This window comes from Phanerochaete carnosa (genome assembly GCF_000300595.1).
Source record: "Phanerochaete carnosa HHB-10118-sp unplaced genomic scaffold PHACAscaffold_2, whole genome shotgun sequence".
In the NCBI taxonomy this organism is placed as follows: domain Eukaryota; kingdom Fungi; phylum Basidiomycota; class Agaricomycetes; order Polyporales; family Phanerochaetaceae; genus Phanerochaete; species Phanerochaete carnosa.
In genome coordinates, this window is record NW_006767629.1 from 2,970,841 (window position 1) to 2,988,524 (window position 17,684).

A 17,684-nucleotide genomic window follows, 5' to 3' on the forward strand; every position below is an offset into this window, starting at 1 on the left:
CGCAGTTTGAGCGAAGGGGCAGATGTGCACAGCCTGGGCGCAAGCTGAGATCCTTGGGTCCGTGACACAAACACATGTCGTACAAAGCGGGAGACATGTGTGCCGTGCGCCCCTGACTGTGGATTACTCATAGGCTGTGGGAGAACCTGTGGGTCTCGCCAGTGTCGCAAGGCAGAGACCGGAGCATGATTTCGTAAAAGATGGAGATTGTTGCCCCGTGCGTGTGGCTTCTGCGAAGCAGACGATAGGCAGGAGGAATGATAGGCACCCTAACAATATGTCGACTTGGTCCCACAGGCGTTAGGGGCATCTCGCGAGAAGGTGCTGTGGAATTGTTTTTGATCAGCATAATTGTTGGAGCATGCAGTTATAACACACCGGTAGGCTGTGACCCATCATAAAAGCTGACGTTGATTGTTCAGTCCTCTGTCTTCTAGTGGTATGCTCAACAATCTGAATAGCCCTGACAGCGGGGGAGGCTACGGTACAATATCTGCGAGGGAAGCATGGAACCGAAGGTTGGAGACCATCAAATGCAGGAAGGCCTTCCGCACACGGATAACTTTGACGTCTGTCCCTCTAGAAGACTTTGACGTCTAATTGGCTTGTAACCTGGCGAGCGTCGGCATCAACTCCGCGGAAGCGCACAGATGACATACCGCACGGCCGCTGCTCATCGTGTCATAGGCAAGCGAAGCGACAAGTTCTCACGTTCCTGGTGGTGTTCGAAGACCGGAGCGCACATCCGGAAATCGTCAGAGGGGAATGAATGTGTGCCCGCGTGATGCACCCAGATGAGAACCTCAGACGAGGGACGTCGTCATTACACCGCATAGTGCCCGCTCTTATGAGTGTGGTGCGCGCAAAGTGCACTTGGATGAAGGAGCAATTGGGAATACTGGGCTTGGAGGGGAACATGGCCAAGCGAGCGACCGAACGCCTGAACTTTGCAATTAAAGCGGACATATCTTGTCGCTGGCGGGCAGGCTGTTAGACTTTAGGAGTAGGCTGGGGTAAGCATGGAGCTTCCTCTCTCGGACGGGGCGATCGAAGACAGAAGTCGGTTCCGCCCTCTGCTCGCCTCCGCGTCAGCCCACGATCGCCGGTGCTCAAAAGTAGCTTGCAGCAAGTCGCAAATGACACAAACATGACTTGGAGGGCGCCGGACGCCGACGCCCAGACGATGTCATCCCCAGCGAACGACCGCGACTCTTCTCTGCGCACATGGCAATTAGCACAGGTCACTTCTCGCGAACCGTCCAGCGTGCCCCTCGCCCCGGAGGCTTCGCAGTTACTCCTGGCCTGCAGCCACGGGGCAAAGGGCACGCTGCCTGAGCATCCTCTGCCCCCGTGCTTATGGAAGAATCCCACGGCGCCTCCTACCGTTCTCACCTTCCTCATCGATGCGGTTCCCATCAAGCGGGCCCTCGGGCGCTGCCGCGACGTGGGCCACACCAAATCAAACACAAATCAAAACGGGGAGCATCACGATTGGGGGTGCACGAACCAAATCACTTTCCCACGCACGATCACCCGGTGTGCGCGCACACGCGCGCGCGTACTTTTTTGCTTCCGGGGGACGACCCCACACGAAACGGCAGTGCCGCGGCACGGCGTCCGCGGCGGAAGTAACACTCTTCTTCCGCCAAGCGCAAGCGCGCCAAAACGAACAGACAGCGGGCGATCGACGGACGGAGGCGCACGCACGCAAGCACGTAACGCACGCCCCCGCCGTCCGCTCCGTGCACGCGCGCTTCTCCGTGTTGTCGTTCCCCCACACGCCTGCCCCATCATTGCATCGCGAGCAAGGTGACCACTTTCCGCGGCGCGGCGGCCGAAGGGCGTGTGTACCACGCGCGTGCAAGAAGAAGTGCCCCCTCGTCGAACACGGCGACGGGGGTCTGTCTGCGAGCAATATAAACGAACAGCAACGGAGGTGATGTTCCGGCGGAGGTGGGTTGGGACGGCACACCGAGACGACAGCTCGCGACATTGCAGAGAGGGGCGCGCACCCCGCGCGCGCGTGCGCGTGCGTGTGTGTCAGCCTGCACGAATGCGTATGTGCATATGGGGCAATCACCCCCAGGCCCAGACGACTGGTGTCAGCTGCGCGCACGGCGCCATCCGAGGATCTCTGGAGCCTGCACCGAGGAAATGAGATGGGATGGCACCGTATACGGCAGGGTGCAGATCACCGACGACCGTCCGCTAGCAACGTGCGCCTGCGCGGTCGCGGCCGCGGAGCCTGACATGCAGAGGGAACGGCGCGACGGCATGTGCTCCGCCGGCATGGCAGAGTGGCATAGAAGCCCCTCGCGGCGAAGGCAGGCGCGAGAACCTGCCCAGCGCGAGCGAATCCTAGGGCACGAGATGATTAGAGTGGGAGCCGCGTCGACGCACACCCTTTTGCGTGTGTGACATCAGTCGGCGGGCGCGAGCTCAGGGCGGTCGCGCGGTCGCGAGCGCACGAGTGGGACAGCGAAGGCGCCACAATCCCTGGCGGCTACTCGAATCGGGACGACGATGGGGCACAGCGAGCAGTTGTGGTACCGGCACGCGACTGATCGACGGGGGAGGGGCACGCGAAAGAAGTTCTTCTTCTCGCCGTCGCAGGGGACCGCGAAGCAGGAGAGGCGAGAAGAGATGATGCCGCAGGAAGCTTCGTACGTCCGCGGTGGCCCTGCCAAAGCTTACTAGGGCGCTCCCTCATGCAGCAGCGGTTCGCGCCATTCACCTCAGCGAGCACCACCGTCCAGACTCGTGCAGCGGCCGCCCGTGTACGGCACCGTGTGCATTTTCGTCTCTCTATGCTTTCATATGCGGCTAGCGCATCTGCCTGTTAGATGAAGATGAGATGGGAGCCAATAGCGTCTACTTTGGGAACAGATTATTAACAAAGCGTGGCGGTGTCAATTGGATGCGTGACTCTCAGCCTGCCCCGTGTTGTGGTCAGTCCATGCATGGATGCCTGCCCCGACCCTGCTGCAGCTTGATGGCGCGACTGAATGTCTGCGCGAGAGGCCGAGTGGCACGATAAGGACGCACGCGCGACGCGTCGATGCGCCAAATTGCGATAGAGTGCTGGCACAGGGGGGTGTGGCCCAATGAGCCCCCGCTTACGAGAGGAGCTCGAGACTGGGCAGAGTCGATGGAGGCTGTTGGACAGATGGGGCAGAAGCCCAAGATGGGGATGGCGGAGGGGAGAAGCTTGCCGGCAAATAGACCCGGTGAATTGCCTCTTGACGGAAGGAGGCAGAAGGCCCGAGAGAACGAGTCCAGGGTCCGTGGGAAGCACGCGCAACAGAGGCGGAAGCAAGGGTGCTCACCCTCGAACGCGATCGCCCAATGGGACGAAGACGGGTCAGATCCCAGCAGAGCGTTTGCTCGTCTGCCCGCCTGCCGACATGCCGCCGGAATGAATGGGCCTGGAGAGACGAGTGCTGGTGTGGAGTGGGCCGTGGCCCTCGTGGCTCGCGAGGTGGACGATGATAGGGGATAAGGGCCCACGGGAGAGCGCAGCGGACACTGGGCAGACTGGGCAGATCTCGCGAGTGAATTCAACAGTCAGGATCGGCCGACTGCCCGAGCGATGGCATGGTGTGGCGCGTTTAGACACGGAGGGCACGGGGGCCAGTCGTGGCGGCCGCAGTGGGAGAGTTGGAGCGATGGCGAGTTCCGAGGAATGGAGTTGGCCGAGGCAGTCGCTGACTGCTGCAGCAGCGGCAGCAGGCTCAGCAGTGGCCAGCAGACATGCTCGCCTCGTCAGCGGTGCTCGTGACTGGCAGGATAAGCCATGCGCGGTCAGCGTCCGGAGGCGGTCGTTGGACGCGTCGACGTTCGATCAGATTGAGCGAGAGAGCGTTCAGATGGAAAGTTTCCAGCAAACCTTGTAGAGGCCTGCGCGGCGTGACGGGATAGGATCAGGCTGGCGAGCGTCACAGCGTAAATGAGTCACGGCGGCGGGGCGGGGTGGGACCCCGGAGATGTGCAGGGGTGGCAAAAGCGTCCGCCAAATCGAGGAGGAGGTATCCGGGGATACGGACACGTTCGGCGGGCAGGGCGTCGTGACGAGATCTGGTTTTTTTGTCTTATTTCGCGACGACTCGACACTCGCTCAGGCCGTCAGTAGTCGCTCGTCGCTCGCCTCGCTGCCCGGCCTTTGAGTGTTCATCATCATCAGACGCACATCAGAACCGGCAGTGCCCTGCATCTGGGCTCTGCATACCGCGGCATCAGCAGCAGCAGCACTCTGGTGTCGTCAATTGGCCTAGGTTTGCCCGCGAGTGAGAGAGCCCGAGTTGGGCAAGCGGGTGCTCGATCTCAGGAGGGTTTGCGCGGTTTACGTACTCCCCGTTCGGTCCTCGAATTAAATCCACCGCCAGACTCTCCGCGTGCTCTTTGTCCTCGTCCCGTCGTCGTGACAGCCTCCGTCACCGTCCGTCAGCTCTCGTCCTCTCCCACCCCGGCGTCTAAACAATTGCATTCCTCACCAACCTTTCGCCTTCGCTTATATCTGGCAGGCTTCCGCGACTAGAACATCTGCATCTCCCGGCCCTCCTCCCTTCTCTTCTGCCAATCCCTCCTTGCTCTTCCCGGGCACCGACCCTCCCCATCCCATGGCAGACCTCTACCCCACCTACGGTCGCCAGTACCAGCGACCGGACACCAACGGCCACTCCCACTTCCAGCTCCAGGGCGGTTCCTCCAACACCGGCGGCGTCATGTACCCACCCCAGCTCGTCACCCAGAACAACAGCTCCCCGACCACCACCAACGGCTCCTCTGTCCAGGACCAGGACCAGTCCAGCCCGACACACGACACCGAGTCCAACTCGCCGTCGTCCCAAACAGCCTCCTCCCCAAAGCAAGACTCGCCAACCGGCACAAAGCAAGACGGCGTCCCACCTCAACCGACCAAACCTCAGGCGACGTTCTTGACCAAACTCTACGCGTGCGTGCAGATCCCGCTTACCTGACCTGTTGCCTGCTGACGCTCGTGCCTCGTCTTCCTCGCGCCCGCAGTCTTCTCGAGCGGCCAGAGAACCACCACATGATCCGCTGGGATCCCGCCGGGGAGCACATCATCGTCGAACGGCCAGAACAGCTTGCTCTCCATGTCCTCCCCAGTGTCTATCGTCAATCGCGCTTTGCAAGTTTTTCGCGGCAATTGAACGTGAGCTGTCTCTTTCACACCACTGCTCACCAACGCCCTGATCTCAACATCGGCGTCGTTCTAGATCTACGGCTTCATGCGCAAGGTCAACCTGCGCAACGTCGACCCAGCCATCGATGACCCTGACGCGAGTACCTGGTGTACGTGAGATTATTCCGTGTGAACGGGGCCGGTGTAAGCTTACAATTACTGATCTTCGCAGCTCACCCCACGCTCAACCGGCATTCACCTCCTGAGGTGGTCGCGAACTTCAAGCGGCGCGTACCACCGCGCTTGCCCAAACCCCGAAAGCGCGACAGTAACGTCGATGTGCCCGTCATACCCCCGCCCAGATCTGCTGTCGGAATGAACCCGCACAGCTTGGGTGTTCCTAGCGGCCCTGGTTCGCCTGGCAGGCGCGCACGCGGATTTTCCGCACCAGGGTCCTTCACCCCGCTGACGCAGTCGACTGCTGCTGGCTGGGGTACCAGTTACCCTCGGGCAGCCCTACCTCCACTCACGGTACCTTCGGATCCCCACCCGCCCACCTTGTCTGCACACTCTCACAGTGGCATGTACTCGCACCACTACCCGCTGACCCCAGCGGACGACCCGCCGCCGTCGTCGAACACGGCATTCACGCCGTTGTCGTCGTATTCGAGCGGAGCGTCGGCTGGGAACGGGCGGGATATGCTCCTGCCCTCGCCGAGCTCTGCATACTCTCACTCGGAGCAATCCAGCTGGGGATTCTCGAACGGTGGCTCTAACGGTCATTCTTCGGGTAGCCTGTCCAGCCTTTTGAACCCAAATACGTCTGGCGGCGCAGGAGGATACGGCTCAAGGCCTCCGACTAGCATTAATTCTTATCCCAGCTCCTACGCGTCCATCCCCCGTTCTGCACATGCTGGTGGCACGTCGCCAGACAGTCGGCCTGCAACGGGCTACAGCGTGTCTTCAATGTCCTCGATCTCCACGCCGTACGATGAGACAGGCGCTCATCCGTTTGAATATTCTCGTCCTGGCTCTTCCCACCGTCCATTGACTCCGGCTTCGTCGCGACCGCCGTCGTCAAAGGCGTCACAGTACAATCCAGGCTCGCTTAGTGTCCGACGAGACCGACGGCACAGCCACGCCATGTCGCCGTACCCTTCGCCCTACTCTGAGCACCCGCCGCATTCGGCACACTCGGAGCGTCCGTCAACGTCGCCTCACCCTGGTGACGATCACTCGGCAATCCCACGGGTGCGGAATATGATGGGCATGAGCTCGGTCAGCGACACGTATGGCTTCAACCCGGCTCAGGCTGACTTTGCGTACGGTGCGGTCGACGATCACCACAGCAGCGCTCATCACCCGCAAAGTTCGCACGGGATGTATGGACGCAGTGTGCGGCCGAGCACGAGCGCGTCGAGCCTCTCGGGCAGCTCCTCGACGGCGAACACACCCGGAGCGGACGGCTATGGTCAGGCGGGCGAGAGCGCGGATATTAACAGATGTGAGTAAGTCTAGCCTTTCCTTGCTCCCCCCTCCCCCGCCCCTTCCCATGCGTCTGCTTGAAACAGCATGTTAACCACAGTCTATTCGCAAACGTCTCTTGTTCCTATAGAATTCGCCACTAACCCGCGTTAAACCACTCTAGTCTCGCCGGACTTCGGCTTCGTGCAGATGAACGAGCATATCCCGCAATACACTAAACACGGGGATCTATGACGGGCTCCTCGGAGCTCTTCCTAGACCTTCTCCTACATTCCTCTGCCGACTCGCGCGCTCTAGACCTCTTCTCGCAATCGGACATTGTTTTCTTGCTATCTGTTGCTGTTGTATATCCCGGTCCCCATCGTCGACGAGAAGAATGGTACGGAAAGGGAAGGTGGTATTGTTGAGGCGGTGATATGACATCGGGCTCCGCCGCAAAGGCAGGGCAGATGCCACGATGGGGAGATGGACAGGAGAGGCCCATGGATAGGAACCCTTGCGACATGGTGCTGTGGTGGGAGCGGTGGAAGGCATGCGGAACGGACGCCTTCTGGTTGCGGACGATTCTCGCATCACGCCGCGGACACTGCCAGCTCATGTCTGCGCACGATGGTCGATATCAGACGGGGTGCACTCGCTCGATGGATGGCCCGCCTGCCACACTGGCGGGTCTGGGTGCCTCGAGCTCGCAGGACCCTGGCGATGATGGGCTGTCCCCGTGCGGGGTCCGCGCATGGTCACATCATGGAGGGGGGTGATACTGCACATGGAGGACGCTTGTCTCTGGATCTGTACGTTCTGTTTTCGTCGCTGTTCATCATCATTCGCGCATCGCCTCTTCAGCTTTTCTCTTCATGTGTTAAAACATCCTGCATCGCATTACAAGCAGTTTTCTTTCGCATGCACACGGCCGCTGTTGGTCCGCTTGGCCCGCTTGAGTTCTCCTCTGGCTTTGTGGCGATTCTGTGATTTGATCCCACACTGGCTTCCTTGATTCTTCCTTTTGCACCAATTTCGCACGTAGCAGCCAACCTTGTCCCAACCCTGACCCCGCCCCGCCCGTGCTGATTGCGCCGTGCCGTCATCGCAGCATCCGTGCACTTTTGCTTTGCCAGTTGGGGCGCATCCCTTTCACCCTCGTTGTCCTTCGATCCATCAGTTTTTCTGTCTTTTTTGGCCCCTCGGGCACGCTCGTTTGGGCCGGATCAGCAGCAAGGCTTGCACGGCTTTTGGCCCCCTCCTCGCCAACGATCATCACCAGCCCTCACGTCAGCGGCCGACGCGCCAATGTCCGCCTGGCTTTCCGCCCTTTCATCCACGGATCCCGAATCGTCTTAATGCGTGCCTCGTGTCTCGCATGACCTCTCGCTCTCACTCTCTCACTCTCTCACTCACCCAAGTACCGCCGCCGCTCGTTCGTATCAGAAGATCCCAACCGTCGCTCTCTCCGTAATCACATCAAGTTCCCTTTTCCCTGCCATCCGCATGTCGCACGCCCGCAAATTGCATTCCATTCCTGTCTTTTGCATTTCATTTCCCGTATAACCATACCGGCTACCCTCTACTACCCCCGCGCGCTTGACTGCATATAATCGAAGTAACATACGACCATTTTTTGCAATTCTTAATTACAGCTCTCTCTTTCGATGTAGCATACGTATCATTTCGTTTCTCTCTGTCCTCCATCACCGATATACCCATGTCCATAGAACGTTGACTCCACACAGCAAATGTCATCTCGTTGAAAATGCGCTTAGCAGCACGCGCGAGCGAGCCGAGGAGAATTTCAATATTTGGTGTGCGAGCACAAGGCTGCTGATGCGCAGGTGACGGCACACACAGCATGCAAAGTAAGACAAAGGAAATCTGCTGATGGAGACACTGTTTCTACGATCTGGATGGGATGCCAGCTGCGGTGTGTGCCTGCGGTCGAGATGGCGGCATGGAGGCATGACGAGGTGTGTTGAGCAGAGAGCGGATGATGTGTGATATGTTTAGCAAGCGGGGCTGTTGGTTGGCGTTGGCAATATTAATGTCCTGACAGCGGACTCGGCGATGACTGAACCTAGGACGTGCCCGAGGGAGCTGCGGGCCAGCGACCTGGGATCAGCAGGGGGCAGGGCATGTCAAAAGATGTGCGGGGAGCAGGCTGAGGTCAGCTCTCTGTGCGCAGGCGGTCGCGGTCACGCCTCCGCTGGGGGCTCCCTCGGCTCGCGGGCTCTTGCGGGCTGATGCGGTGGCAGGGCAGTCCACGTCGGACGCGGTCGCCAGCGCGCGGATCGAGTCCGAGTCGTGCCAGGCAGCCTTTGTGGCGCCAGCACAGCAATTCATCACCCAGTGCGCGACCTGCGTCGCCCGTGTCGCGGACTTTTTGTATTTTATTTTATTATTGGGTGCGCAGGCGGCGGCGGTGTGCGCGGTTTGAATATTCCGCGGGTGAGAGATCGTTGTCCTCTCGCTGAAATGACGCGCTTCTCGGGTTGAATGGCCGATTTTAATTTTTATCCTGCTGTGCGTGAGCATCTCAGCTCAGCTCGGGTGAGCCTTTCTCGCTCGAGCAGCGGCAGATTGGCTTCCGGCCTGGCCTAGGCGGTCGGTCAACGGGCGCTACCTGGGCGATGCTTGTTTGCGAGTGTGGGCGACGTGACCGGGATCAGCGAGCACAGCGCCAGGCGCCCGAGGCCGACGCTGCCGCCAACCGTGTCCTCGCCCCATCTCGCGCTGGCCACCGAGTCCCGTCCCGCTCTTGCTGCTGACACACTCCTTTCCTCTCCTTAGGCAGCATCCTCGGCGACCTCTTCGTCCTGCGCAGCTGCCTTCCAACCACCAGCCCGTGCTCGCGTTCTGCGCTTCTCCGTGTTCCGACTCAGATCGCACGCTTCTGTCGTGTCTCTCCGCCGAACGACGACGCTGCTCCTACCCCGCCCCTTCTCGAAACTTTACAAGGCCGCAGGTCTTATATACCCTGTCTCGCGCCATCATGAGCGACTCCCCGCTGGAAAGGCTCGTCAACCTTTGTAGATCTAATGGTCCGTGTCCTTGTTGCTGCCGTCCGAGCGACCACTGACTCGTTCGTCGCCTTGTTGGGATCGACGCGATGCGCATGCAGACGTTGATGTTAGAGTCGATGCTGTCACAAAGCTGCAGGCAGAGTTTGAGGCGGGTGTCGAGGTGCGTCGTAATACGCTCGTTACATGCGCTCGAGAGCCTAACCCCGGCGCGTCCCAGATACCCAACCCCGACGACCTTCTGACGGTCCTCAAAGCATGCCTCCGCACACCTAACCAACACCTCACCACCGCAACCATCTCTGCCATCCCGCCGCTGCTTCCTCTCCTCATCAGCCGGCCAGGACTTGCCGCGTCTCAGTCAACGTCGCCACATGCCAGCACGTCCTCTGTCGGCTCGACCCTCATCGACGTGCCGATGCTCCGCCAAGTCCTGAACGCGCTCCTCCCCGCCGGCGGCGCCCTCGACCGTCTGGGCGACAGCCGGGACCGCGCACGCGAGCGGGCGCGCGAGTCCCTTGTGCTGCTCGGCGGGTACGCCTTCCGCTGCGCGGGCCCGGGCTCGTCCGTGCGCACCGCGCGCGACGGCAAGGGGGGGCCGGAGACCCCGCTGGCGATCTTCGAGCGGCACTTCAAGGAGCTCGGCCTGACGAGCAAGGTCTGGCGCGTGCGCGAGCAGGCGATCCTCGCGCTCGCGCAGCTCCGGCGCGCGCACCACCACTTCCCGCTGCGCCCGTACCTGCCGGCCCTCGTCGACCTGCTCGAGGACGCGGACAGCAACGTGCGCCAGCAGGCCCAGGCCTCCGTCGTCGAGCTCTTCACCGGCCCCGGCGTCACCGACGCCGCGCGCGCCGACCTCAAGAAGGAGATGGCCAAGAAGGGCGTGCGCAAGGGCACCGTCGAGAACGTCACCGCACGGCTCCTCGCGGCCGGCGGTGGCGGTGGCGGCGGCGGCGCGCGCACTCCGCCGCTCGCGAGCGAGGCGGGCTCCGAGAACGGCGATGCCCCCGGCGCGCATGTCCCGCCGAGCACGAACAAGACGCCCGGCCCGGGACGCAGCATGTCGCGCTCGGTCAGCACCCAGAGCATGGACAAGTTTGCGAGGCCTGCGAGCCGCTCTGCGCTGGTCTCGCCCGTGCCAGACGCCACGGCGGGCGGCGGCTCCGAGGCCAAGGCCGTCTACGTGAGTAGTCGGCAAAGCCTCCCTTTTTTTCCCCCAGTTTTTGTGGGACTGACACACCGCTCGAACAGATCGCGTCGAGTCGAGACTTGGAGAACGAGTTTACGTCTATGCTGAAGTGTTTTGAGGTGTGTGTTACGTCTCTCTTTCTCGCACGGCGACACAGCTCAACGGTGAGACAGGGCAAGGAAGACGAGCACAACTGGGCGCAGCGGGAACGGGCTGTCTTACGTGTCAGAGGCATGCTCAAGGGCGATGTTCACGAACGGTTCACGGAGACCTTCCTGCAAGGGCTGAAAAATGGTTTCATCGACGCTTCTTTGAAAACGGTTCGTTGTATGCGCATATGCTCGAGTTTAGGCGGCTAACTCTTGATTGTAGCTGGTCAGCTTACGTACGACTGTGGCTGCGAATACATGCTCTTTGTATTCGGAGCTCGCGATTACGCTCGGTGCCGCTATCGACCCGCTCTGCGAGACGCTGTACATAAACCTTCTCAAATTGGCCAGCCTTACGAAGAAAATCATCGCGCAGCAGTCACAAGCGACGGTCACGACCATCATGAATCACACTTCCCCGCTCCCCCGGATTATCCTGCCTCTTTTGTCCAATGCTGTTGCGGACAAGTCGGTCCAGACACGAACCTACGCCATGGGACACATTAAAACCTACTTGGCAGCGCACGGCCTCCGCGCACGTCATTCAATAGAGGCCATCGGCGGGGTTGAGACGTTCGAAAAGTGTCTCAAGAAGGGCCTCAGCGACCCGAACCCTGCGGTCAAGGAGATTACACGGCAGTCGTTCTGGGGGTTTGAGGGCGTGTGGCAGGATCGAGGGCGACCCATCTTCGAGTCACTCGATGCGACATCGCGCAAGCAGCTCGAAAGGGCATGCCCTGACCCTCAGCTGCTCGCCGGACTTGCCGCAGCCGTGTCTACGCCGCAGGTGAAGAAGTCGAGCGTCGCAGCGGCCATCGCAGCCAGCCGCGCAAAGGCCAAGGCCATCGCTACTGCGCCTCCAACGCTAAGGCATCAGGCCACTTCGGCCGCACGCACGACCTCCCCTCCTGCGAAACGCCCGGCGTCTCCGTCTCTGAGCAGCAGCGGCGGGCCGTCTGGCCCAGGCAGAGCGGCCTCGCCTATTGGACGCGGTGCTCAGGCCCCGTCTCCGCCGAGAGCCAGAGTGGTTTCGACCGGCACATTGCCCCGCTCGACCAACTCCGGCTTCGTCCCCAGCAGAGGCCAGGCCCGCGAGCCTGTGGTCCCATCCTCTCCGTCCTCTCCCACGCCCGACCCAACCTACCGCCGTCGTGTGTCGTCGCCCCTCACCAGCTCGCCCATCTCCGGCTCGCTCAATGGCATCTCGATCCTCAGGCGCGCCAGCCAGACGGCGCTACCGTCGTCCCCGACGCCGGGGTCGCCTTTCTCGCTTGGCGTGTCGACGCCGCGGACGCAGCCCCTCCATGCGTACCGTGAGTCGATCAACATCGCCGGCCTGCACGGTTCAGCGGACGACTCGCTCCTTCTGGCATCAAATATTCCGATCCCGGAGGACAGCGACTCGGACATGGACCTCGACACGTCCGTCAACCCCGTCTCCTTCTCGACGCCGTTCGAAGTGTACCCGCCCGGCGGCGAGGCCACTCCCCAGCAGCCCAAGTCTGCAGCGTCTATTTCGCCGCGCTCGAGCGGCTCGCGGCAGCCGCTTTCGAATGCCCTTTCCACAGGCACGAGCTCTCCGCCTGCCGGCATTCCTCAGCCGATAGTCGAGGACGCGATGCGTGCACGTGCAGAGCAGGCCGAGAGTGCTGCAGAGCGTCTCTTGGAGCTGGTCGACCCGGAGGACGAGCATCCGGAGGCGGGCGTCGCGCCCCTCCTGCTTCGTAGCTCTACCAGCGAGCCAATCTCGCAGAGGAGCCTAAACGACAGCGCGGGATCTTCGTTACAGGGCGCAGGGGCCGGCTCGCTCCAGCATCCACGGACGCCTCCCACCACCACGAACGCGGCCCTCATGCGGAAGGCGGCACTGTTCCAGGACAGTCCTGCCTACAAGGCGCGCGCGACGACGTCCCCGTTCGACATGATCAACGGACAAACGTACGACAATGTCTGGTGGCGGAAGCGCATGTCACGTAAGTTCCCCTCCGCTTGGGCCCAGCAACGGGGGGCCCAGAGCTCCCCTCCCAATTTTATCTATCAAACCGCGACGGAATGAATAAGCTGACTCGTCCTTTTCTCTCACAGTCGTGAACGATGACCCTGGGTACAGAGCCGGGGAGCATGCCGATCGTAAAGAGGAGCTTAGAGGATACATCGCCGCGTTGGAGCGCGGTCCCGCGGACGTCCTCGTGCTCCAGAAGCTCGCCCTCTTCTGCAGGGAGAACCCAGCGAACGAACCTATTTCGCCCATCAGCCCGGACTTTTCCGGAGGACCTCTGAGTCCGTCGCCCTTGTTTGGGAGCTCACACACCCTGCCTGGGCTCAAGACGGACCTGTGGGTACAGGGCAAGGCGTTCGAACGACTCTTTGCCGCCCTAGTCCTGTGTTTGGACCCTACCAGGGTACGTCCATTTAATCACTGCTGATCACAGAATGAGGTATTCATTATGTATTCGTCTGCGGCTTCTCTTCCAGAGTACTTCCGAACTGGAGTACGGTTTGATTGTTCTGTGGGAAATGCTAGAACATCAAGCACCCCTCTTGGAAGGCCGGGAAGCTGACATATTCGCTTTGCTGCTCAAGGTGCGAAGCTGCGGGAATGCGACGGTGCGCTCGTCCCTGTGCTCCCTTACTCTGCTTCTGACGGAGCCTTCTGCGCCGTCAGGTCTTGCAGGCCACCACTAATTTTAGGGACGTGCTCGCGTCCCGCATCGAGCCGGTCTATGGCCTGACGACCATGCACGCCAGTCTGCGTGCGTACCGGAACCCATCTGCGCCATCCGCGGCAGACGTGGAGATTAGCAACGGAACCTATGCGTTCGGACTGATTGCGCTGGGCAAGTTCGTCCTGCAGCTTCCGAAAGAAGTGCTCGAAGATGAACTGCCCCGTCTGAGGATCACCCTCACGTCGGTAGGTCCCACCGTAACTTCGCTCGCCCCTATCACGCTGATGGAAGCTTGTCTGGCAGGCTCTGACAGACACGTCGTCCGACTCATCGTTGGTCGTGAGGGAGGCCGCCGCCGCGTCCATCATCGCGGCGCAGCTCGTCCTCCGCGACGAGGCGCACCTGTTCGCGCTGCTCGACCCGCTGCCCGAGGACAAAAAGAACCTGCTGACGTACCTCTTCGACAAACACGGCGTGCGCGGGTCGTCACGCGCCAGAGCGGGGCTCGGGGCGTCTGGGATGGACAAGCTCGAGAGGGAGATGCGACGATTGGATGGCCGAACGAGCACTCCGCTGCGGCCAACTACCACCACCGCCGCATCTCCATTCATCTAAATCGAAGCTTTTAAGTTTCTCCTCTAAAACCACAATTGTCCCCCTTTATACGATTGTAAACTGCTTTGTCTTGTCTGGTAACTTAATCGTATATCCCATCTGCGTCCTTCTGATGTTCTCACGTCGTAGTGCTATTCATCGCTGTCTGCCCCCCGTCTTTGTGTTTTATTCGAACACCTTTTTTTTGATAATTCTGTTCCATTTATCAAGTCGGGTCGCCCATCTCGCATCTTTGTTCTCCCCCATCTCCCCCTCTCTCGTTTTGCGCAATGCGCAGAAATGACTTCGGATCCGTGTCCCGTGCCCGTATCCATCACCTGCGATAAGTTACAACTCCCGATAATGCATGCGGCTGGACTGCCTTATTACGACTACAAGCCTCACATGGGTAAACCCAGCCGGAGTAATCCCCACGCCCCGAGGACCCCGGGGCCCCCGTGACAGCTCTTCCTAGAACAGCACAGGTAGGACAGTATCACTTCAGAGGCTCTGCCGCGCAGGACATCCGCAACCTAAACGTTAGATTGGCATGTTCCTGATATTGCGCGGGCTCGCGAACGCTCTCGACCCTGGCAAACATGAGGCTTCAGCAGCACACCGGGCAAAACATACAGCGCTGACACAGGGTCCTGGGGATCTGGGCAACTATGCAGAGTTCGCACCCCCCGGCGGAACGACGTTCGCGGAGTTGGGTTTTGCGTACAAGGTTCGAACACCCGGTCTAACACGAGCCGAGTCGACCCGACGGCAGAGACTTGACGAGAGATATCATTGCATGCTAGATGTGTACGTGGATGTGGTGTATTTGGCGCCCTCGCATACTGTGTCGTGATAGATCAGGGCATCTGGTATAGCATGTAGTGCGGGACAAATCGGCGAGCCGCAAGGCACTGCTAGGTGCAAGAAGTTTGACGAGAGCACTGGAGCGACGTGAGAAAGGAAGAGTCAGATCCCAGCACGTAGCTCAACAGACAGATGTGACAAATACATAGATACGGCAGCGATATCTGTCCTTGCTCAGCTGGAGTCACTTTGCGTGGGCGCTGCATTCTTCAAGTCCGTCGTAGTGACGCTTGGCTCGGAAGAAGCATCCGTAGGAGAGACGATCCCGCTGAGAGCAGTTACGGTAACTGCACCCTGGGAGGTTGTTGTAGACGCACTTCGTTGATGAAGACGATCCTCCCGAGAAGGGCTGGAAGGAGTGAAAAACCCTAGCTGGGCCGCGACATAGCCTGGTGGCGCCCGCAGGTGGCGGTGGACTTTAGGCTCCTCACGCTCCGGCACTGCACGTGTCGGCCTGAAGCGCACAATTTCTCGCCATACGTCACGCGAAAGACGCGTTCGCCTGTTCACAGAACGTAAGTAGATATTCTTGCTGCCCCAAATGCGCCTCCCAAGCCGCTCCTTCACCCGCTGCACGGAGCGACCGAGCGTGTCAACGGCTCTCCGTTCGAGTTCCCCGATGTAAGCCTTGTCCCGTCGCAGGATCGCGAGATGTACGTCGACGTCAAAGATCTTCTCGCGACGAAGCTTAATCGCCTCTTCCGCAGGGTCAGGCTCTGGCACAGGTTGGAATGGGGTTTCTATCACAGGATCCTGTGACGATGGTGACGTTGGGGGCGAGGAGCTGCTCGAAGCTGTTGTCGAAGGGCCAGGGGTAGGCGTGGGCTCTGGCGGCGATAGTCCTGCTGGATCGCCTGAAGCTTCCAATGTTGTACCCGTGTGAGGAGCGGCGTCTCGCCAGCCCTCACGCAGGGCTTCCTCCTCCTCTCTCCACCTCTTCTGGACCTCCGTGTAATACTCGAGATCAGCCCGCTTTCTCCGTAGAGCCCTCCGCATCTTCACTATAACAAAGCGGAGCATCTCGATGTCCCTGTGGCGATTAGCCTCGCCCAGGATGGGGAGGAACATGTACTGTGTTATGCCGAGATGCGGGGCAAATATTTCGCCCTTGCGTTTTAGCATGCACTCCCCGCGTAGGTGTCTGTCGACCAGCCGATCCTGTTCCATGACCTGTATAAGATAGTGGCGAGCGAGCGTCGCGCGTCCGGCGCGAGACAGCCATTTTAACATCAGCTGATAGCTGGTAGTGTTCGGCAACGCGTGTGGAGGGGTGTAAGATGTGATGAGAGGGTTGTTAACACCGAAATCCTCGTCCTCGTCGTCTGCATAAGCGGATTCGGAGCTCGTGATAGCGTTTGTCGGCAGGGGTGTGGTCAGTACCTCGAATGTTTGTACGAGCTTTGATATATTCTCTATTCGACCAAGGAAGTCCAGCGCGCTGTTCAATGCAGCAGTCGAGAAAGGCTGTTGGACTGGGGGGTTTCGGATGTCAGAAGCTGAACCGTCTGTAGTCGCGTTCTGGTCCCAATAATCCAATGGAGGGCGGTCCGGGTATGCAAGGTCGATACCATAGGCTACGCGTAAAAGCTTCTGGAAAGCTTCAAAGTCCATAGTCTCCTTCAAAACACGCAATGTCAAGTCAACATTAAACGCGGTTATCGGAACCTGGTTGGCCCACATCTCGTTCACGAGCTTGAGACAGATCTGGGTCATAGCTTGGACCATCCTCTCTCGCTCTGAGTGGTATATGGGTAGTGTGAGCCGGTGAGCCAAAGCCGTGAGACAGAGGCCGTAGGTCTTGTGAGTCTTCTCGAGCTTGAGGTGTGTCATCTCCTGTAGGACCTGCAGAGCCCCTACATGATGCCCTACTGCCGCAAACTGCTCCAGAATGAAGTGATAGTCTTCCACATCTGGCGCGTACCCTGCCTCCCGAATGTTGCTGATGATAGCCTGGTAGCGGATCTCGTGGATGTGAGGGACGCGCGAACGCTTCTTGGCCGCGATCCGTGCGTACAATTCCTTGCGGGACTCCGCAGGTGAGAGGGTAGACTTGCGCAAGACGAGTTGGTGAGTCTCCAAAGGTACCTGTTCCGGGCCTACTATGCTGAGCAAGTCGACGTACCGGCCCCAGACCTGCGCAGGCTGAGGTTTATCCTGGGCCAGAATGATGACGAGATCATCGTATCTTCGCTTCTTCAGTTTCTCCATGGGTTTTCGAGCGGTTGTAGGTGCCTCCACCAGGTCCAGTGACTGGGTCTGCCCGAGGGCAGCCGCGAACCGACAGCGTGAAGACGAGTGCAGAGCCCGAGCCGCTGCTGAGACACATGGTGGCCGTAGGAGCTTAGTCGCTAGCTTGAGTTGTTGCACGACATTGCGGGACATCGAAACACCCGACGGAGACGAGCGACGAGCAGGAGAGAGAATGCGAGCGTCCGGCTCGGTGTTCACGCCCGCATTCCATCCCAAAATTTGCCACGTGCTATTTCCCATATTAGGAAAGCGTCGGGCCGCCCATTATAAGCGCCCCGAGTCTCGCCACAACCAATCGTAGATCTGTTGAGGTTGAATTTCTACGGCCGATTTTGT

The 17,684-nt window shown here is 60.0% G+C and overlaps 2 protein-coding genes across 2 annotated transcripts; both read left to right on the plus strand.

The window, feature by feature from the left end:
• Positions 1-4,287: 4,287 nt before the first annotated feature.
• On the plus strand, positions 4,288-8,346 carry PHACADRAFT_250335 (uncharacterized protein). Its single transcript, XM_007392178.1, has 5 exons — positions 4,288-4,951; positions 5,023-5,173; positions 5,238-5,313; positions 5,376-6,651; positions 6,759-8,346. Exons 1-5 carry the CDS (start codon positions 4,617-4,619, stop codon positions 6,769-6,771), a joined length of 1,851 nt encoding a protein of 616 aa, XP_007392240.1. The 5' UTR covers positions 4,288-4,616; the 3' UTR covers positions 6,772-8,346.
• A 797-nt stretch (positions 8,347-9,143) lies between these two features.
• PHACADRAFT_170270 (uncharacterized protein) lies at positions 9,144-17,620 on the plus strand. Its single transcript, XM_007392179.1, has 9 exons — positions 9,144-9,657; positions 9,738-10,819; positions 10,888-10,944; positions 10,999-11,145; positions 11,198-12,947; positions 13,060-13,376; positions 13,450-13,581; positions 13,640-13,885; positions 13,932-17,620. The coding sequence occupies exons 1-9, from the start codon at positions 9,609-9,611 to the stop codon at positions 14,253-14,255; spliced, it is 4,104 nt and encodes a 1,367-aa protein (XP_007392241.1). The 5' UTR covers positions 9,144-9,608; the 3' UTR covers positions 14,256-17,620.
• Positions 17,621-17,684: the final 64 nt, after the last annotated feature.

Excerpts from the sequence above, each read along its gene's own strand:
- PHACADRAFT_170270 (XM_007392179.1), top strand. The coding sequence starts at position 9,609 with ATGAGCGACTCCCCGCTGGAAAGGCTCGTCAACCTTTGTAGATCTAAT. Across the intron at positions 10,945-10,998 it reads CTATGCTGAAGTGTTTTGAG|GGCAAGGAAGACGAGCACAA; the intron begins GTGTGTGTTACG and ends ACGGTGAGACAG. Across the intron at positions 12,948-13,059 it reads GTGGCGGAAGCGCATGTCAC|TCGTGAACGATGACCCTGGG; the intron begins GTAAGTTCCCCT and ends TTTCTCTCACAG.
- PHACADRAFT_250335 (XM_007392178.1), top strand. The coding sequence starts at position 4,617 with ATGGCAGACCTCTACCCCACCTACGGTCGCCAGTACCAGCGACCGGAC. Across the intron at positions 4,952-5,022 it reads TTCTTGACCAAACTCTACGC|TCTTCTCGAGCGGCCAGAGA; the intron begins GTGCGTGCAGAT and ends TCGCGCCCGCAG. Across the intron at positions 5,174-5,237 it reads GTTTTTCGCGGCAATTGAAC|ATCTACGGCTTCATGCGCAA; the intron begins GTGAGCTGTCTC and ends GCGTCGTTCTAG.